This window comes from Microcebus murinus, chromosome 3, assembly GCF_040939455.1.
Source record: "Microcebus murinus isolate Inina chromosome 3, M.murinus_Inina_mat1.0, whole genome shotgun sequence".
NCBI lineage: Eukaryota > Metazoa > Chordata > Mammalia > Primates > Cheirogaleidae > Microcebus > Microcebus murinus.
The window spans coordinates 61,395,922-61,418,461 of NC_134106.1; the positions used below are offsets into that span (position 1 = coordinate 61,395,922).

The 22,540-nt window shown below is 41.8% G+C and overlaps 1 protein-coding gene across 5 annotated transcripts in view; it reads left to right on the forward strand.

The window, feature by feature from the left end:
• Window positions 1–6,580: 6,580 nt before the first annotated feature.
• DGUOK (deoxyguanosine kinase) overlaps window positions 6,581–22,540 on the forward strand; it is a 38,385-nt gene continuing 22,425 nt past the window's right edge. For 2 of the 5 annotated variants that reach the window (XR_001160297.2, XM_012788661.2), the window contains exons 1-2: window positions 6,581–6,783; window positions 19,046–19,158. Coding sequence is in view for 2 of the 5 variants with exons in the window: in XM_012788661.2 (XP_012644115.1) it covers window positions 6,642–6,783; window positions 19,046–19,158 (255 nt within the window). In the remaining 3 variants the exon portion in view is untranslated. Of the gene's footprint in view, window positions 6,830–19,045; window positions 19,159–22,074; window positions 22,153–22,540 lie in introns of those variants that run through there. The other 3 variants (XM_012788662.2, XM_020286208.2, XM_020286201.2) reach the window with 3 other exon arrangements.

Here is a 22,540-nt window from a genome sequence, read left to right on the forward strand (position 1 = left end):
ATAGGGCAGGTGCTACCGTCACCCCCATTTTACAGCTAGTTTACTAGGCCACCCAGCTAGTTCATGGCAGAACTAGTTCTCACTTCTACCTGGTGCACCCTTCTCTCTCTCCACCGAGCCAAGTCCCAGCCTTCATGTCCTGGTTAGATCCTACCTGGTGCAGGAGCCTTTGCAGACACACCCATGTGGAGGTAGTAGAGCCGGGTGGTGAAGCATGGGGACTTCAGTGTCAGACATTCCTTTCACCATGCAGGCACTGGCCCCCTGGAGGTGAAGTGGGATAGACAAGCATGTTCTCCAAAACCCTTAGAGGATTTCTGTCTTAGGATGGGTTTCCTAGAAGCAGACCCTGAAATGAGAATTCACAAGCAAGTGAATCATTAAGGCAGTGCTCTCAGCGGACAGTGGTAAGCAGAGAGGGAGAGGCAGGACAGGAAAGGAGAGGAAGGAAGCCCAGCTAAGGAGACAATCTCACGCAAGTCCTGAAGAGGGCAGCTTCGGCCTGACCCAGACCCTCGACCGGCGGGCTCAGCGGTCTAAACAGGGGCCTCACTAGAGGCAAGCGACCTGGCTTTTCACAGTCCCACACCTGCCAGTGATTGGTGAGGGCACATCCTGGAGGACACGAAGTCCTAGGCTCTCCATCTGTGCTGTCAAAGGGCTCCCACAGGCTGAGGGCACCTTCAAAGAAAAGCTGCAGGCCATTCCCTCCCCAAGCCTCTACACCCTCTTACTCCCCTCCCCCTCCTTCCACCATACTCGTCTTGCCCCACTTCAAATAAAAAAGTGCTGGAGGGAAATGGGCATTTATTGAAACCTTAAAATCTGTACCCCCATAATATGCCAAAATAAAAAAAAAAAAAGTAAACCCAAACAACAACAACAACAAAAAAGTGCTATCCTAGATTCTTCAGTGATTGTTTGGTCATCTGCTGATAGAGGAACAGTGGCTTGAGAACTGTGGAAATCCAACAGAAAAGTCAATTAAAGATAAACAGAAACAATGGCCCAGGCACTGAGGGCCAATGGAGGCAGCCTTTACTTATCATTTTTTGTGTAATATCTATTACACAAAATATAACTATATGGCAGATACTGCTAGTGGATTCTCTGTCTTAATCCTCACCCCCAGGCCATTGGGATCTTAACCACCTCCCTATACGCCTCCCTTTATGATTAGGTGTACCAGTTGGAGCAGGGCCACTATGGGCATTACGGGAATAAGCGACTTATTACAGGAATGAGACTCTACCCAAATGTGGGAGGAGCTGGAGAAGTGAAGGTGGGACAATCAGAGAGGAGTCACTTTGCATGGGGAACTAGCTGGCATCTATGTGCTGGGCACGTCTGTCTGTCGCAGTATCTGACCACGCAGATCTCCCCTGAAGAGTGGCTGATGCTACCATTTTGGCTTCCAAATCTCAACACCAGGGCCTCTTTTTGCTAACTCTAACTCAGAGCCTTGCTGGCGGGGCATTCTGGAAACATTCTTCCCAGCTTAATCAAATCAATCTAGCACAATCAATTTAATGAATTAGAAAACCTTTGAAGTAGATAAGAAATAGCTGGCCAAAAGTTCAAGCAACAGAAGAAAGTCTGCATCACATTTTTTGTATGTTTATTTCCCATTTTGATGGTGGCATGGCATTTTATGTAATATGGGTCAGTACTTTAATTATCACAGTAGCATAACATCTACAAACACTTGGAAAATAGTAAGTCCTTCTGAGCTGCACTCCAAGGACTAAGTAGAATGTATAGTAGATGCTCAGCAAACGTTGCCTGAATGAATGAATGCTGAATGACTAGAGTTCCTGCAGCAACATCAGCTCTTACTGGCAAACTACAGCAGAGATTAGTTTTGCCTGTTCTTTGTATAAATGGAATCATATAGTAAGTACTTCTTTCATTTAACATAATATCTATGAAATTCATCCAGGTTGTATTAAATATGTAGTAATTGTAGTTCATTCATTCTCATTGCTATATAGTATTCCACTATGCCACTGTTCCATAATTCATTCTGCTATTGATGGACATTGGCAGTTTCTAGATTTGAACCATAATGAATAGTGTTGCAATGAACATTGCACGTCTTTTGGTAAACAAAAGTATGTATTTCTCTTGCATGTATACCTAGGAGTGGAACCGCTGTGTGATAAGTTATTATGTATGCTCAGCTATAGTAGATATTCCAAAATAGTAGATGGTTCCACAGTGTTTGATTGTTCCAATCGACACTTCCCCCATCAGTGAGTGATAGTTCTGGTTGTCCCACATTCTTACCAACAGTTGATATTGTCAGCTTTTTTCATTTTATCCATTCTGTTGTGTGTAACGGTTCCCTACTGTAGTTTTAATTTGCATTTTCCTGATGATTAATGAAGTTGAACATCTTCTTGGCCATTTCAGTATCCTCTATTGTGAAGGACCTGTTCAAGTCTTGTACCCATTTCTCTGTTGGTTGTCTTTCACTTGTCTTGTTCTTTAAATATTCTGGATATTAGTCCTTAGTGAATATTTTCTCTCACTCTGTGGCTTGCTTTTAAAAGTGTTTTTTTAGGCCAGGCATGGTGGCTCACACCTGTAATCCTAGCACTCTGGGAGGCCGAGGTGGGCGGATTGCTAGAGGTTAGGAGTTCAAAACCAGCTTGAGCAAGAGCAAGACCCCGTCTCTACTATATATAGAAAGAAATTAATTGGCCAACTAATATATATAGAAAAAATTAACCGGGCATGGTGGCACATGCCTGTAGTCCCAGCTACTCGGGAGGCTGAGGCAGGAGGATTGCTTGAGCCCAGGAGTTTGAGGTTGCTGTGAGCGAGGCTGACGCCACGGCACTCACTCTAGCCTGGGCAACAAAGCGAGACTCTGTCTCAAAAAATAAAAATAAAAAAGAAATAAAAGTGTTTTTTAAATTTTTTGATGTATAAGTTAAGAAATCAAAATATCTTTTGCCTAAATTGTCTGTCAGTAATCCTACTATCGTTAGTAATAATCTTTTTATCCCCCTTTATTTATTTATGCTTGTTCTATGATGTTATATTTTCTTGGTCTCAATTCCTAATTCCCAGGAGAGAGAATATGATTGGCCCAGCTGTGGACAGGAATCTAACCTAGGTTCAGTCAGCTCTGGCCAAGGGAGAGGGTCTCACAGACAAACATACATGTTGGGGCCCCATCTCTTACATGAGGAAGTGCAATTAAAGGGATCATGACGAGCAAGGAAGTCATCCAAAAAGGTGATCAGTTCCTCCTGCAAGTGGTCAACAGGGCATTTTCATCATCCTGGCTCAGGTGCTGGCCAAAAGATAGAAAATAATAGCAGAATCACCTCCCACTTACCTAGCAGAATGAGGCCACTTCCTGGTCCTGGGGAGTTTTTAGATACTCCTAGGTATACACACAAGACAAATGCATAAGCCGGGCGCGGTGGCTCACGCCTGTAATCCTAGCTCTCTGGGAGGCCAAGGCGGGCGGATTGCTCGAGGTCAGGAGTTTGAAACCAGCCTGAGCAAGAGCGAGACCCCGTCTCTACTATAAATAGAAAGAAACTAATTGGCCAACTAATATATATAGAAAAAATTAGCCGGGCATGGTGGCACATGCCTGTAGTCCCAGCTACTTGGGAGGCTGAGGCAGCAGGATTGCTTGAGCCCAGGAGTTTGAGGTTGCTGTGAGCTAGGCTGACGCCACGGCACTCACTCTAGCCTGGGCAACAAAGCGAGCCTCTGTCTCAAAAAAAAAAAAAAAAAAAAAAGACAAATGCATACATTTGTTTACCAAAAGACATGCAATGTTCTAATACCCAGAAAATACATATGTGTAACATACTAATATCCAGAACATGCAATGTTCATTGCAACACTATTATAGTTCAGATCTAGAAACTGCCAAATGTCCATCAATAGTAGAATGTATAAAATACATTGTGGTATAGTGGCATAGTGGAATACTATATAGCAACGAGAATGAATGAACTACAACTACTACATACAACCTGGATTCATCTCACAGATATTACGTTAAATGAAAGAAGTACTTACTATATGATTCCATTTATAAAAAGAACAAGCAAAACTAATCTCTGCTGTTAGAAGTCAGGCTAGTGGTTACCCTTGAGGGATAGTAACTGGCAGGGGCTTGGGGGTTTCTGGGGATGCTGGTTGTGCTCTATTTCTTAATCTGAATTCAGGTAACATGGGATTATTCAGTTTGTGAAATTTTCATTGAACCATGCTCTTACAATACATCCTCTTTTCCTCACTACATATTATACTTCACAATAAAGTTTTTAAAAATAATAACTTTTAGGAGCAGGTTAGTGTCTGCCTGCACCTAAACCTACAAACAACTTCCTTATTTAACCTTCACAACAATCCTGAGGCAGCCGGACCCTGGGGACAAAGAGACTTATTTGTTTGTCTGTTATTTATTTTATTTTTTAGAGATAAGGTCTCGCTCTGTTGCCCAGGCTGGAGTGCAGTGGTGGAATCATAGCTCACTTCAGCCTCTAACTCCTGGGCTCAAGAGATTCTCCTGTCTCAGGCTGCTGAGTACCTGGGACTATAGGTGCACACCACCATGCCTGGGTAATCAAACTCTTATAGATGAATATTTTCCAAGCCTGAGTTTACATAGATATAAAAATGTAAGCAGTATTTTCACACAGAAGTGGCAGGGGGAGTGGGGATGGGAATGGGACACACTTTAGCTACCCTGGACAGCCATTAGTGCCCCACTCAGGTTATCCTACATAAATTTTCAATCTGTTTTAAAAAAGAATGCAATTAATATACAAACATGAAGGCCAGGCATGGTGGCTCACACCTGTAATCCTAGCACTCTGGGAGGCCGAGGTGGGAGGATCCTTTGAGCTCAGGAATTTGAGACCAGCCTGAGCAAGAGTGAGACCCCGTCTCTACTAAAAATAGAAAGAAATTAGCTGAACAACTAAAAATATGTATATATAAAATTAGCCAGGCATGGCTGCACATGCCTGTAGTCCCAGCTACTTGGGAGGCTGAGGCAGAAGGATCACTTGAGCCCAGGAGTTTGAGTTGCTGTGAGCTAGGCTGATGCCTCAGCATTCTAGCCCAGGCAACAGAGTGAGACCCTGTCTCTAAATAAATAAATCAACAAAAATAGAATACACAAACATGAGTTCAACCATCCCATATAAACATCAATATAAGAAAAAGGTCCTGTGCTTTCTATGCAAATAGCTTCAAGACAAGTGTCCCAGTCACAGTTTCCTCCCAGCCCCCTTGCAATCAGATCCCTGCCTTCTAAATCTTCCCACACCTAAGAATGCTGGTTTGGCCTGTGGACTCATGGTTTGACTCCTGTGATTTATGCTATAGGAACTAGAAGCACTGTTTGACATTTCATAAATCATTACTTCTGAGGTTATCATGACAGTGGGATGTGGCAGAGACAAAGCCAGTCTGCCTAACTTGGTGGCAGCAGCTCAGGTCCTTGCCTTTCCACAGAGCACACTTCTCAGCCCTCAACAAGTCTCTACCCTGCTTCTTCTCATCCTTGTACAAATCCCATTCTGAATCCCTCACCCACGTGCACCCCCCACATCACCCACCTGCCATTGTTCACACAGAACTCAATCTACATTCCTGAGCCTCCACCACTTTATTCTGATGAGATTTTAGGCTATTTTGCAAATTGATTGAGCAAAAACTTATTTACTCAAGAGATAAAATTATTGGTGAACTAATTTGTTAATTTATTCCATAATGTGCCAGCATTGTGCTGGGAGTTAAAGGGAATGGGGAAAAGTTAATTTGTGTAAATTATCAGTCCTTTTCCTACTATAAACTCTCCATGTTCTTCCTGTATTAGAATAAAAACCAGACAACACACACCTGGGAAAAAAGAAATCTCTTTTAAAACTACAATTATTTTGTCTTTAGTTATAAATTTGAATTTACTTTACTATTTATTTTTATTTATTTATTTATTTTGAGACAGAGTCTCACTCTGTTGCCTGGGCTAGAGGTGCCGAGGCGTCAGCCTAGCTCACAGCAACCTCAAACTCCTGGGCTCAAGAGATCCTTCTGCCTCCGTTTACTGAATAACTGGGACTAGAGGCATGTGCCACAATGCCCGGCTAAATTTTTGTTTTTTCTATTTTAGTTGTCCAGCTTCTTTCTATTTTTAGTAGAGACGGGGGTCTTGGTCTTGCCAAGGCTGGTCTCAAACTCCCAAACCTCAAGTGATCCTCTCGCCTCGGCCTCCCTGAGGGCTAGGATTACAGGCGTGAGCCACCACGCTTGGCCTAATTTACTTTAAAGTTAACAAATGCGAAGGTGAAAGGATGGTAGAGTTATGTCTCTTTTAAAATGCCATTCGTCCGACGAACAAAATCGGAGGAGTTAACCCCGCAGCAACAACTCTGTTTACCAGCTAACTCTACTGCACCTCACCACTACAAGACTCTCTTCTCGCAACGCTCCTCTACAAACATCGCGAGAACAAAGCCGTCCCCTGGGCCCCTCCCTCCCAAGCAGTTCAACCCCACCCATTTCCTGCCTGGCGATCTCCTGACGTCAGAGGCGCGCTGGAATGCAGTACCTAGGGCGGAAGCGTCTCGGCGGAAGTGATCTCTGTGCGACTCGTGGGTGGGATGGCGGCGGGCCGACTCTTTCTAAGTCGGCTTCGAGCACCCCTCAGTTCCATGGCCCAGAGCCCGCTCGAGGGCGCTCCGTCCTCCAGGGGCCTGCATGCGGGGCGCGGGCCCCGAAGGCTCTCCATCGAAGGCAACATTGGTAAGGGCCAGAAAGCGGCTGCAACGCCTTGGCCTCCGCCACACAGGTGACTGAGAGGCTGGGAAAAGGACCTGGGCCTGAATCCCCCTTTCGCCCCGTTATCTCATGCTGCTGGCCGGCTTGTTCTAAGATGCCAGGGCCTTTCCCCTCCCAAACTGCACTGTGGGTCTTTGCCTCTTTGATTTTTAGGACGTTGGTCCCTCAGTACCCGCCCACAAGGACACATTTGTTGGGGCATAAAAGCCACGCAGTCAGTAGATATAACAAGAATTTTACTAAGTTATTCTAATAGATCGCAATGCATACAACAAGCAGTGTGAAATTTCTTTGTTCTCCTAAGATAGGGTTGCCAGATTTAGCAGAATTTTTTTTTAAATTTTAAATGCCCAGTTAAAATAGAATTTAAGATAACAATTTGTGGTGTGTGTCCAATGCAATATTTAGGACCTACACTGAAAAAAAAATTCATTGTCTAAAGTTCAAATTTAACCGGATGTCCTGTATTTTATCTGGCAACCCTATTCTGAAAGAGTTCCTAAACTAAAGTCATACAAATACCACTTTCACTATTTTTGCCATGTCTCTGTGCTAGTTGCACTATAATTTCTTAAGGTCTTTCTTAGGAACAACTCACTTTTTTTTTTATTTTTTTTTTTTTTATTTTTTTTTTTTTTTTTTTTGTTTTTGGGGAGAACTTGAAGTAGAATCACTTTTTTTTTTAAAGGAGGGGAGTGAGAAGGGGGTTCAATTTCTTTTTTCTTTTTTTTTTCTTAAGACAGAGTCTCTGTTGCCTTGAGTAGAGTGCAATGCCATCATTGGTAGCTCACTGCAGCTTCAAACTTCTGATCTCAAGCAGTCCTCCTGCCTCTCAGCCTCCTGAGTAGCTGGAACTACAGGCACTTTGATGCCTGGCTAGTTTTTCTTTTTCTTTTTTTTTGAGACAGAGTCTCGCTCTTGCCTGTGAGAGCCTTGGTGTCAGCCTAGCTCACAGCAACCTGTAATTCCTGGGCTCAAGCAAACCTCCCACCTCAGCCTCCCAGAGTGCTAGGATTACAGTCATGAGCCACCGCACTTGGCCAGTTTTTGTTTTTTGAAGGACTAGTCAAGTGCAGTAGTGAGAAGGGGGGAAAGTAGTAGAACAAGGAATTCAATCTGTAACTGACTGTAAACAATCAAGTGAGATAACTCATTACCTTTGGACCAGCCTAGTTTTTCTGTTTTTAGTAGAGACAGGGTCTCACTTCTGCTCAGACTGGTATGGAACTCCTGACCTCAAGCAGTCTTCCTGCCTTGGCCTCCCAGAGTGCTAGGATTACAGGTGTGAGCCACGCGCCCAGCTGTAACTCACTTTTGAAACTTAAACATTTGTATTAAATTAAAAATAATTGTGCTACAAGAGTAGAGACCCAGTATCTTAAATAAAAAGTAATCAAAAAGCAAAATGAAGACAAAACATTTCAAATTTATGTTACTAAATTCTGACTAGATACTTTTACCTACTAAGGCACTGGGTTTTAAAAGGAGATTAGCAAGTGTTGAGTACTGAAGACATTCTAGCAGCAAACTGAGAATTTCTTATTTTATTCATTCAACAAATCACCCTTTGAGCCACTTCTGTGTGTCAGTACTGTTCTTGGCCCTGAGGGTACAGCTATGAACAGGGTCTAGTAGAGAGAGATAGAAAATAAACAACATAAATTAATGTAAACAGTTGGTAGATAGTAATGAGTATGTTGGAGAAAAATCAGGGGTAAGGGACTGGGAGAAGTTGTTATTTAAAATAGGATAGTCAAACAAGTCCTCATTGAGAAGGTGACATTTGAGCAAAAACCTGAAAAAGGTGAGAGAGTGAACCACATGGGTACCTGGGAATAGAATGTTACAAAACAGTGAAGAGCAAGTAGAAAGGCTTGAGGTGGAAAGTGTGTTCAGGGAATAAGACCGAAGCCACTGTGTCTTGAGTAGTGAGCAAGGAAGGGAATGGAGGGAAATTAGGTCAGGAGGGTGAGGGGTGGCCAGATTGTATAAGGCCTTATCATGGATTTTTCGTCACATTACAATAGGAAGCCATTGGAAGGCTTGAGGAGTCAAGTGACATGGTTTTGTTTAGATTATATAAAGGTCACGATAGCTGATATGCTGAAAGTAGGAGATGTTAGGAGGTTATTGCAGTAATAAGTTTTGGTTTTTGTGAAAGTGGTGAGAAGTGATTGGATTCTAGTTACATTTTAACTAGAATTTAGTTACATTTTAACAGTGGAAGTCATGTGAAGTGATTGGGTTCTAGTTACATTTTAAGTAGGGCCAACTGGATTTTGTGACAGATTGAATGTGGAGTATAAAAGAGAGAGGTCAGTGATGACTAATTATTTTGGCTTGAGCAACTTGAATATGGAGTTCCAATTTTCTTAAATGGAGAAGACTGAGAAGAACAGATTTGTGTGGTTCAAGATTTTAGGCATGTTGGTTTTTTATATGCCTATTAATGTCCAGGTGGAGGTGTTGAGTAGGCAGTTGGATATGTGCGTCCTGAATTCAGAATCTCCCTAGACTGGAGCTATAAATGAAGATGGTATTTAAAGCAAGGAGACTATATGTTTTTGATGGAAAAGACTGAGCCCTGGGGCATGCAGATGTTCCAAGGTTGGGGAGATGGAAAGGAACCAGCAGAGGAGACTGAGCAGGAATGACCACTGAGGAGAAAAAACAAAAAACAATAACCTGAAAGCTAAGTGAAGAAGATGTTCAGAGGGAAAGAATAATTGACTGTGTTATACTGTTTAAGTAAATGAAGGTCCTTGGTGAACTTGAACAGTTTTAGGAGTGGTGGGAGTAAAAGCCTGATGGGCGTAGGTTCCAAGAGAATGGGAGGTGAGGAATTGGAGACAGTGGGTTAAGACAACTGTGTGGAAGTTTTCTTAGAAAGGAGAGTCATGAGGTGGTAGCTGAAATTAGAGGAGGGTTTGAGAATTTTTTAAAAAATGGTTTTTCTTTTTGTGAGAGGAATTAGAGCATGTTTGTAGGCTGATGGAAATGGCCTAGTATAAGGGGGGAAACTGGTGAGTCAGGAGAGAAGATAGAATTGCTGGAGTGATTTTTAAGTAAGCCAGAAAGGATGGGATCTATTGCCCAAGTGGAAAAGAGTTTAGCCTTGGCTAGGAGCACTGTTTATCTTTAGTAGCAGGAGGGATAGCAAAATATATGAGCACTAACTTGAGTGGGTATGATGGGAATTTGGGGAAGGTCTTTTGGTTGTGCCGGCTTTCACAGTGAAATAGGAAGAAAGGTCATCAGCTAAGAGGGAGTTCAAGGAGAGAGGAGAAGATGTAACATAGTCTAGTGAGTGAGGAAGAAAACTGTTCAGTTGCTGGGTGGCATTCAGGACCCACTTGAAGTTAGTGGTCGTGAATTTAAAGCAAGACCAGTCACCACAGCTGTGTGTTTTTTCCGAGCCACATCAGAAACACTGAAAGAAATGAAAAGGAAGGGTCCTGCTACTTGCCTGGTGGTGTTATTTAAAGATGTTCTGTCCTGTACTTTAAGAAACACACTCCTAAAGGGGGAAGCTCTGTCCTCAGAGCCCAGAGACCATGGTACTTAAGAAATAAGTACTTTGGATGTCTTCAGGTGAAGTTTGAGCTCCCTCTCCATATTTTCTGACCTCTGCTTCCTAACCTAGCTAAATTTTTATGCTGCTTCCTTGCTTTCTCATGCAGCAGAGGTTTACTGAATCCCTACTGTGAGTCCACCCTCATGCTGAACACAGAAGTGAATGGAATACAGCTCCTATCCTTCGAGGAGCTCACAACTAAGTGGGAGAAACAGACTCTAAATATATAATTTCCATACTGTTTGATAAGATTTATGATTGGGCTTGAAAATTCCAAATCTCTGGTGTGGGAATTCCCAAAGGGAAGAAGAGGAAAAAGTATTCCAGGCACAGGAAATAACATTTGCCAAAGTGGTGAAGACTGAAAAAACACATGTAGTTTTAATAAAAGGGAAGTAGCTGGATGTGCTTGGAGTTTTGGAGGCTTGTGAGAGGGTGGCAGAACAAGAGGTTGGAAGGGTCGGATTTGCTATATATTGAAGAGTCTTGTGGACCATGCTAGAATTTTATCCTGTTGGCAGTGGAAGACTATTGAACACTTGAAGCCAGCATGTACCATTACCAGATTAATCTTAAAAGGAAATTGGCTAGAATGAATAAATTGAAAAAAGGCTCCACAAAGCAGGCACTTTCTTTATGTGTCTTGTTTTGTTTGTTTTTGTTTTGTTTTGTTTTGAGTCAGAGTCTCATTCTGTTGCCCGGGCTAGAGTGCCATTGGCATCAGCCTCGCTCACAGCAACCTCAAACCTGGGCTCAAGCAATCCTACTGCCTCAGCCTCCTGAGTAGCTGGGACTATAGGCATGTGCCACCATGCCTGGCTAATTTTTTTAGTTGACTAATTAATTTCTTTCTATTTTTAATAGAGATGGGGTCTCGCTTTTGCTCAGGCTAGTCTTGAACTCCTGACCTTGAGCGATCCTCCCACCTCAGCCTCCCAGAGTGCTAGGATTACAGGCATGAGCCACCGTGCCCGGCCCTCTTTGTGTGTCTTGTTTGTAGCAGTACCCATAGTGCCTTGCATCCAGTTTTTTTGCATGAATGAAGAAAGGAATTAGAAAGGAGTTAGAATATATAGACTAGTTTTGTGACTATTGTAGTAAGTGGAAGGAGGAAAGATGCAGGCATGAACAGATGGAACGGAGAAACAGAGAAGAAGTGATGGTTTGAGAGAGATTTTGGAAGTGAAATTGACAGGACTTGGTGGCCACTTGGAGGTGAGGGATAATGAGAAGTTGAGGAGGATGACATTGAGGTTTATAATTTGGATGCTGACTCTAAAAGCTGAGTATGGGAATAAAGAAAGAAGCTGTCTGGGAAGGTAAGAGATACCTGTTTTGTGTGAGGAGCCTGTGAGGCATACAGAGAGAGAGAGAGACACTGGAGATGGGAGCTGAGATTTCAAATGTGGAAGCTGGACTGTTGGCGGTAGTTGCTGAATCCTTGGAAGTACAGTTGCCCAAGAAAAGGGTGATGCCCAGTGGACTGGGGGACCTTAATCTGACTCTTTTTACTTTCATCTCCCACCACTCTTCATCACCCCACACACCCTGATGACGCTCTCCAGACAGAATTAGTCACTGCCTCCTCTGTGGGCTGACATAACATTCTGTACCCACAACTGCTGCAGCACTTGAGTTCTGAGGTTGTTTTTACATTCAGCACGTTCCCTGGGTTGGAGCCACTCATCTCTGTGTTCATCTTTGTGTCACTGGCACCTCACCCCCTACCAGACCCCCTTTACTCATTCAGTGTTTACCAGATTGTTAAATTGTTCTGTGATATTCATGGAAGTTAGTCATTGGTACCCAGGAGGGAATATATTAAACTACTTTTTAAATCAAGAGTTATCCTTGGACTGTAATGTATGGTCTGTCAACCTGTGAATCTTTAAAGTATGATTCAGGTATTGTTGTATTACTGTGTAATAAAAAGTTTAAAAAAAAAAAAAAAAGAGTTATCCTTTTCTCACAGGTGGCATCCCCAAACAAACCAGAATGAGAGTACCTGTTCAGGAAACCTAAACAGGGAAGGTGAACTGACTGAAGTTAGATATGTCCTTCTGTTCTAAGTCCTGCTGTTGTGATCCTGAAGGTGCAGAAAGCAGTGTGTGAGGAAAGTGGATCAGTGAAGTAGCAACTAATGGCATCTGGCATGACTTGTGAAGCCATCAGCAATGTGTGATTGAAAGTAAAAAGCTTGGTACCTAGAACCCCTGAAAATCTAAAACACAAAATACCTAGCCTATCTTTTAAGACCACTCATCACTAAAATGTATTATTATCTTCCAAAGCCAGTCATTTTGTAATTATAAGCCCAAAATGAAGAAAGGATCACTGTATGAAATAATTTCGTGAATCATCTCAGACCATTCTCACTTTTTATTTTGAAAGATGCAACCAGAGAAGAGGAAATTGTTTTACACTTTTTTTTTTTTGAAGACAGAGTCTCGCTTTGTTGCCCAGGCTAGCTCATAGCAACCTCAAACTCCTGGGCTCAAGCGATCCTCCTGCTTCAGCCTCCCGAGTAGCTGGGACTACAGGCATGTGCCACCATGCCCGGCTAATTTTTTCTATATGTATTAGTTGGCCAATTAATTTCTTTCTATTTATAGTAGAGATGGGGTCTCGCTCTTGCTCAGGCTGGTTTCAAACTCCTGACCTTGAGCAGTCCACCCACCTTGGCCTCCCAGAGTGCTAGGATTACAGGCGTGAGCCACTGCGCCCGGCCTGTTTTACACTTTTTAGTCTAGAAACTTGTACATAAAGCATTGGAGGGCTTCCCTAATAATATGTCTCCTCTAGCATTCAAAATTAGTGATTTAACATCACTAATATGTGTTTTTTCCTTTTATTTGGTAAAACAATTGGGCAAAGACTCTTGGGCGGGGGGCAGAGGAAGCTATTTATTTCAAACACCGTATAGTGGATTCCCTGTTTCTGTGGTTCACTTCATTCTATCCACCATCTCTATTCTCAGTACCTCACTAGTTATTCAGGATGCAAAGGGAATAAGGCTCAGTCTGTGTCTTCAAAAAGCAAGCTCCCAGTCTAGCTGTTGAGGGTGATGAGTGAACAAATAATTACAATGTAATACTTTGATAAACCAAAGTAGGCAGTAATTAACTCTGCCTAAGGATGAAGTGGAGCTGGACAGAGTTCAAGGAGGCTTCACAGAGAAAGTGACATTGGAAGGATGAATCACCTGGTAGGCAGAGTAGAGGAGGAAGACATGCCCAATCTGAGAGGATCTTGGTGAGGGCCTTGCTCCATGAGCTTGAATCATATTCTGGAAGCTGTAAGGCCTTTTTTTTTTTTTTTTTTTAAAGTAAATAGTTACCCATGAAAATAAAATAAAAGGAATCAAGGTAAAATGTACTAACTTTCTTTTAAGCCTACAGACTGATTTTTGTTCATTTTGCCTAGAATGCTTTTAGGCTCAGAGCCTATTTGGTCCTGGGTACTTAGTCTCAGGGTTGGAATATAAGTTCCTTGAGGGCAAGCCCTGAGCCTAGTTCATTTTAGTAATAATACTCGATAAAAGAAAAAAGTACTCCATAAACATCTATTGACAGAATGAATTTATTTCAGTTGCTGAAATAAAGACTTTAAATTTTCTTTGGAAGAATTTTTTTTAAAAGATACTAGACAGGTTTTTGGTGGGTTTTTGTTTTGTTTTGTTTTGTTTTTTGAGACGGAGTCTTGCTCTATCACCTGGGCTAGAGTGCTGTGGTGTCAGCCTAGCTCACAGCAACCTCAAAGCTCACAGCAACCTCAAACTCCTGGGCTCAAGTGATCCTCCTGCCTCAGCCTCCTGAGTAGCTGAGACTACAGGTGAACACCACCACACCTAGCTAATTTTTTCTATTTTTAGTTGTCTAGATAATTTCTTTCTAATTTTAGTAGAGACGGGATCTCACTCTTGCTCAGGCAGGCTGGTCTCGAACTCCTGACCTCAAATGATCCTCCTGCCTTGATTCTCCTGCCTCAGCCTCCCAGAGTGCTGGGATTACAGGTGTGAGCCACCATGCCAGGCCTTTAGACAGTTTTATATTTACTTTCTTTGTTTCACTTTGGTAAAGGAGTTCAGAGCTGGATTTTTCTCATATTTTCCATCTTGTTCAGAAGAAGAAAATGCCTAGAGGAGGTATTAGTAGTATTAGAGCTCCTGTGAAATATAACTGTATTAAACTTAATAGAATGTATTATTTTGGATGTTAATCAGATACTACCTTACTACTAGATTTTAACATTTTGTAGCTATAGCATGCATTATTGTTTATAGAAAAAATTGTGGGAAGGGAAAACCATGGCTTAGGAAAAGATGAACATTAACAGCAGAACTCTTTGGTCCAGCTTGTGAAATGATTATCCTAGAGCTAATAGAATCAACATGTTGAAGTAATAAACTCTAAGAAAGTACCTCTGCTTTTTTTTTAAGTCATGGCACATATAATAACACTGATTGCCAAGTCCCTAAGGGAAGGTTTGATACTGTCTGTGAAATCGGATACTTCCCAAAATTCATGATAATGAGAATATATTGAAAGGTAACAGTTAATCTGGGATCTAACTAAATTGTCAAAAGCCTGAGACATTGGTATCTAAGAGGCCTGAAGAAATGAGGCTTTCTATAGACAAGGGTGTTCTGGTCACTAGGAGGAAGCTTTGTAGCAGTAGAGAACCAAACACTACCACTCTTATGAAGCCCTTGGGAACACTTTAAAACATTTGTCTTAAAAAAAAATAAATAAATAAAAAGAATAAAAACACACCCAAGCCAGAAGAAAACAGCTATTATGATCAAATACCACAGCACTAAAAAAGTTTTGCTATGTCTGGTTTTAATTATTTAATAAATACATAACTTTGAAATTTTTTAAAAGTAATTATTCTACATCTATGGGTGGTACGTAGCACAACTCAGTTCCAGTGGAATTGGTTTAAGAAATACTGCCTGTGGTGAATTACCCAGGCTCTGAGAGCCCCAGCAACATGGACGCCAGAGCTCTCAGGACCATCTACCACCATGTACTGTCATTCTGTGCTGAAGCTGGCTTCTGATTACTAAACTGGCTTTCCAGAAGGCTTGGAATGGAATGTGGAGTGCAGGGTACCCTAGGTATCAGATGTGATTGTTCCAGTCATTGGAACCATATATTTCCCATTACATCTAACTTGTTGGCATTCTGGGGTTTGTGTGTTTAAACTGTATGAGTCTGTTTCTCGGAGTCCTGACTGCCCTTAGAGGAACTAATAGTGTCTGATCTCAAAGGTGAAGTTGGCCCTCCCTAATCCTCAGAGCCTGCCCTTTCTATCAACAATTTTATAGGTAATTTTTTTTAACTTCTTAAAAATATAAGTAATTTTTTCTTTTTCTTTTTTTCTTTTTTTTTTTTTTTATTTTTATATTTTTCGTGGACGAGGTTCTGGGGCCCCAAGAGCGGGGCCCCAGAAGTCGCCCTAAAAATATAAGTAATTTTAACAATTATTCAATCCCAACCATCTAGCAGATCACTACCTTTATTTTTTAATATTAATGGCTTCTCTGCCTATAGGCAGAGTTTTAGACTCTATGTCTATGTTTTAGACTTATTGAATAACCTGCGATCTAAATATCGACCACCTGGGCCAAATATTTTAAGCTAGGGCTTACTCAGAGCAGCCACATACCTCATAATATACAAACTCAAGCAGTTAGCCATTGTGGTAGGAATTCATGTGAGCTAGAGAAGTTCTGAACTTAATGGAAGATGTGGGACCTTAGGCTTGGTAGGCAAAGGATTTAGAGATAGGCCTAGAAGAGCAGGGGAGGGGATTTATTCATTGAAGTGTGGGCAGAGCAGAGGCTGAGCAATTGTGAAAAGGCACTACAATTTGGGTGGAGGTGGGGACTGAAAGATGAGGATGACTGTACAAAATGCACAAATTCCTGTTATTTGTTCTTGTCCTGTCTATTCAAAGAGGAGTTGGAGTGGTGTGTAGTAAATGTCACATATTGGATGTGTGGGCTCTTGTGCTGAGACATTCAGCACTCCCAATCAGTAACATGAGTGGCTGATAGAATTGACTGGAAGCTGGAAGGATAGTCCTGTTTTTTCTCTTAAAACCACTTCTAATAAAGGAGATTGAGCTCCCAAGAACAGTCTAAAGGTTCATATTTTTTTTTTTTTTTTTTTTTTTTTTTTTTTTTTTTTTGAGACAGAGTCTCGCTTTCTTGCCTAGGCTAGAGTGAGTGCCGTGGCGTCAGCCTAGCTCACAGCAACCTCAAACTCCTGGGCTCAAGTGATCCTCCTGCCTCAGCCTCCCGAGTAGCTGGGACTACAGGCACAAGCCACCATGCCCGGCTGATTTTTATATATATATATATTAGTTGGCCAATTAATTTCTTTCTATTTTTATGGTAGAGACGGGGTCTCGCTCAGGTTGGTTTTGAACTCCTGACCTTGAGCAATCCGCCCGCCTCGGCCTCCCAGAGTGCTAGGATTACAGGCGTGAGCCACCGCGCCCAGCCAGGTTCATATTTTGATTTTTCACAAACGTGGACTTCCGAGGGAACTGAAATTAATAATATGTTGTGTGTTTTATTCATTCAGCCAGGTCGTTAGGCTCAAATTTGTTTTTACCCTGCAGGAACCTCATCTGCAGTGGTAGAGTCTCATCCCAAATACGAAGCCAAGAACAAAGGAGGATTAGCTAATCTATCTTAGAGGCATCAGGGTCTGGAAAGCCTTCACACAGGAGGTACATCAGAGCAGAACCTTGAGGATTAAGTGGGAGTTAGCCAGGTGAGGAGAGGGGGTGCTCCAGGAAATGAGAAAGCCTATGCAGGGTCCCATCTGCTAGAGGGAACGTGGCATGATTGGAGTTGCAAGGAGTTTGGTTCAGCAGGTACATAGGATGCCTGCAGGAAAGCCGAGGCCAGAGAGGGGTGTGCAGGGGTTAGATCTTGTATCTCAGACCGTGTTAAAGGACTTGGATTTTGTCATGAAGGCAATAGGAAGTTGTCAAAGCATTTTAAGCAGTTTATGTCACGTTCAGTGTGGCTATGCTATGGAGAATGGATTGAAGAAAACAAGGCTGGAGTCAGGCGAGAGATGTGAGAGCTTGGTCTTGAGCATGGAGGGGGAATGAAGAGAAAAGGACAAATGGAAAATACTTAAAAGCAAGTGCAAAAGGACTTGGTAGCCATTTGTGGCTTGGAAGAAAGAAAAGCTCTGACAGTGAGTGCTTGGTGCTGTCATACCTTGAAAATGATTATGACCCTCATTCATTCAACAAATCTAACAAATATTCATGGGGTGCTATGTCTGGGATACAAGAGGAAGTTCAGTTTGATGGGAAAAATGGTGAATTCATTGAAAGAATATATTGACTTTGAGGTGTTTGTGGGATGTCCAAGTGGAGATGTCTGCAGGGCTCTTGAATAGTGTGTCCGGAGTTCAGGGAGGTATGGGCCAGATACTGGGATAAATGGGAAAAGAGAACTTGAATGTTGTGGTACTAAGTTGATTTCATCTCCAAAATATTTCTCAAAGCAACCACTACTTTCACTCCTATGTCATTACCCTGGTCCGAGCTACTATCATTATTTTTTTCCCTCCCTCCCTCTCCCCCCATACTATTATTTTTTGACTAGTCTTCCTGCTTCTGCTTCAGCCCATTCTTACACAGCTAGCGGAGTGATCTTTTAAAAATGAGAAGGAATTTTGTAATTTTCCTACTTAAAACCTGTTGTCACTGACTTCTCATTGCCCTTAGGATAGAATTCAAATTTCTCACCATGGCTACAAAGGCCCTGTGTGACCTGGCCCTGAACTGCCTGTCTGTGTAGCCACACTCATCTTGAGCCAGTCCTCATCACTTACCCATGCCGTAGCCATACTGGCTTCTCTAGAGTTCAGACTTCTCTTTTGTGGTTTTGTGTGCTACATTCTTTCTCTCTTCCAGGCCTTTGTTCATGCTACTCACTCTGCATGGATTATCACCTTTCAAGTCTTACCTCAGATGTCATTTTTTTCAGAGGAACCTTCCCTGACTTCCTGAGCTATATTAGAGCCGTCCTGCATTTTTCTTTCCTAGCACTTAACACAATTCGTTAGTATTATGGTTACTTGTGTGTTTAGTATCTATCGCCCATGCAAGTTCTCTGAAGGCAAAATCCATTCCGTGTTTTGTTTAACATTGTACCTGCAGTGCCTGACAGTCCTGAGCACATAGCACCCCATGAATATTTGTTAGATTTGTTGAATGAATGAGGGTCATAATCATTTTCATTTTCTACATTGAAAAACTTGTAATTTTGACACAGTCACAGAACAAGTAGGACTGTGAGTTATGTAGCTGATTCCATGTACTTTTGATGGTTCTATTGCATTTTCGACTGTTATTAAACACTCATTGCCTCTGGAAGGCTGGGACATGGAAATTGCAAATCAGATCTTGGGGGAATTTTTCCTCCCTGCTGCCTGTATTCATTATGGTGGCTTTGATTATCATTGCCTGCCCTACCATCAGTCTTACAATCGTAGAGTTTTGAAATTGGAAAAACTTGTCCTTGTTCTCTGGAGTTAGGCATTTGTGGTAGTTTGGTAGCAGCCTTCTCCTTCAGCCCTTCTTTGGGAAGGATCCCAATACATGCTGTTTGCATTGCAGCTGTGGGAAAGTCCACCTTTGTGAAGTTACTCACGAAAACTTACCCAGAGTGGCACGTAGCTACAGAACCTGTAGCAACATGGCAGGATATCCAGGCTGCTGGCACCCAAAAAGTAAGTTTTTAGTTGCGGTGGGTAGTTGGCAGGCATGGATGAGTAATCTAATTGTAATAATTTAATTTGCTCTGAGTGGGTGAAGTAGCCCAGTTTGAGTCTCCTTTTTAAAATAGCTTCATTCCAGAAAACAGACCACATACACCAGAAAGGATATGATTTGTTTGAATATATTTAGTTTTGATTTTTGTGGTTTTTATGTGTCTATATAAGTGACAGCCTCTGTTTTTTGTGGTTTCCCAAAGCATGTCCAATCATCATGGCTTTAAAGATGAATTTTGTCATTCCTCCCCTTAAGTATTTATACTTTTATTACTGAAGCTGACCATCAGGATTAATTGTTAATTACAGTGATTTTAAATTTTGTGTAAAGTCTTAGAAATTGAAAGGCACCTTAGAGAGGATCCTGTCACACTTTGAGTTAGTGTAGATGTAATAGCTGACATTTATGAAGCGCATACTATGTGTCAGGCACTGTACTATGCCAAGCACTGTATGCGTTTCACGTATACCTCATGGCTCAGGCCCTAGTATCACGCCTACTGCTTCGTCAAAGGCTATAGGGTTGGTTTCAACACCATCCACATCAATGTGAGTGGGAAAGGACCAATTTGGACATGAACCTTAGAGGTAGCTGAGGGGGTGGCAGCACTGTGTCTCTTCAGGCTCTGTGAACGCCTCCTGGAACACCACCTGGAACATTGACTGAGTGGCTCATTCTTATGTGTCATAACTCTAATTGTTAGACAGTTCTGCCTTGCATTGAGCCACGTTGCACCCCTGTGACTCTGACTCATTGGTTCAGGTTCTGCCACCTAAGTCTTTTAACTTTTCCACGCGGCAACCCTATATATAGCTGAAGGCAGTGGTTTGCCTGCTCTCTCTCCCCCTCATGTCTTCTCTCTTTGAAGCCAAACACCTCCAATTTTCCTCCAGGCTGTTCTTCATTCTGAAGTAACTTTTTCTAAGTGATGAGCTCTAATTTGTCATTTTCCACTTAGAATTTACTAAAAGTGGTACTCAGAGATGAACATGACATTCTGGATATAGTCTAAACAGTACAGAGTATCATGGAACTTTTTTGGGGTTCCATTTTTCTTTTATTCTAACTCAGAATTGTGTTACCTTTTGTGGCAGGCATATCACGCTTATTAAGGATGTTTGGTTTTTAAGTTGTGTCTTTATATGTCTATATGTATACATGTATATGTATGTGTATTTGTGAAAGTAACTTTTCTATTTAGTAATAAATTATATATCTTTTTATGAGTATGCCACAAGTCACCTGTCAGGATTTCAAAATAGTCATGTGACACATAACGATGTTTTAGTCAATATTGGGCCACATGTATGATGGTAGTCCCACAAGATTATAATACCGTATTTTTACTGTTCTTTTCTATGTTTAGGAGTGTTCAGATATACAGATACTTATCCTTGTGTTACAGTTGCCTACAGTATTCAGTACAGTAACATGCTATATAGATTTGTAGTCCAGGAGCAATAGGCTAGACCATATAACCTACGTGTGTAGTAGTCTATACCATCTAGGTTTGTGTAAATACACTCTATGATGTTTGCACAATGACCAAAGCACCTAACAATGCATATCTCAGAACATATCCCTATTGTTAAGCAACCAAATGACTGTATGTCCACAAATTGTTTAATGTTCCTCCCTTCAAGAGGTAGAGCATAATTCTTTGGTTTTTTTTGTTTTGTTTTGTTTTTAAGACAGAGTCTCACTTTGTTGCCCAGGCTAGAGTAAGTGCCGTGGCATCAGCCTAGTTCACAGCAACCTCAAACTCTCCTGGGCTCAAGCAATCCTCCTGCCTCAGCCTCCCGAGTAGCTGGGACCAGAGGCATGAGCCACCATGCCTGGCTAATTTTTTCTATATATATTAGTTGGCCAATTAATTTCTTTCTATTTATAGTGGAAACAGGGTCTCGCTCTTGCTCAGGCTGCTTTCCAACTCCTGACCTCCAGCAATCCGCCCACCTCAATCTCCGAGAGTGCTAGGATTATAGGTGTGAGCCACCACGCCTGGCCTAGAGCGTAATTCTTAAATGCAGGCTGGATTTAGTAACTTGTTTCTAATGAATGGAACATAGCAGAAATACCAGATTGTAACTTTCTAGGGTAGGTCATAAAAGACATTGTAGCTTCTGTCTTGCTCTGGGGGAAGCCAGCTACCTTGTCCTGAAGCAGCCCTTTCAGGAGGCCTCCTGCCAACAGGTATGTGGTGAGTCTTCTTGGAGATGAAGCCTTCAGTCCTAGCCCAGCTTTCAGATGACTGTAGTGTCAGCCAGCATCTTGAATGAAACTTCATGAGATACCCTGAGGCATAACCCCCCCTCTAAGCTGCTTCCCAAATTCCTATTGCATAGAAACTGAGATAATGAATGTTTTTTGTTTAAGCCACCTCGTGTTGTCATGATTTGTTAGGCAGCAATAGATAACTAACACTCCTGTAATCCCATTATCCAGAGGTAATGCGATTAACATTTTTGTCCTTTTAGAGTTCTTTCTACAGAGGAGAAAATGGATATATTTAACACAAATGTATAAAATACACGTACATTTGCTTTTTTAAACAGAAATTGTGATTGCCATCTGCATGTCACTTGATAGGCAAGGTCTTCTTTCACAGTAATGTCATTTTAATGGTTGCATTGTACTGCATAATATGAAATTTATCATTTAGTTATCCAGTCCTCTATTTTGAATATTTACTTTTCTAATTTCTCCTTATTATAAACAATATTTTAATGATGAATATCCTTGTAGCTACTAATACATCTTTTTTCTTTCTAATAGCCACATTTTGTGTACATGCATATTTTCTTAGGATAATCTGGAACTGGAATTTCGATGAGTGAAAATTATGAATATTGTTATGTGTCACAAAATTTCCCTTCAGAAAAGTTGTACCATTTCCTCATACTTTCAGCAATACTAGCTATTATTCCTTTCCACCTTTGCTAATGTGAGAGGTAAGAAAATGTTATTTTATATTTCTTTGATTACATTAAGTTGAACACCTTTTTAAAGTCCTTTTATTTTTTTGAGACAGAGTCTTGCTTTATTGCCCAGGCTAGAGTGAGTGCTGTGGCGTCAGCCTAGCTCACAGCAACCTCAAACTCCTGGGCTCAAGTGATCTTCCTGCCTCAGCCTCCCAAGTAGCTGGGACTACAGGCATGCTCGGCTAATTTTTTCTTTATATATTAGTTGGCCAATTAATTTCTTTTCTATTTATAGTAGAGATGGGGTCTCGCTCTTGCTCAGGCTGGTTTCGAACTCCTGACCTCAAGCAATCTGCCCACCTCGGCCTCCCAGAGTGCTAGGATTACAGGCGTGAGCCACTGCGCCTGGCCTTGTCCA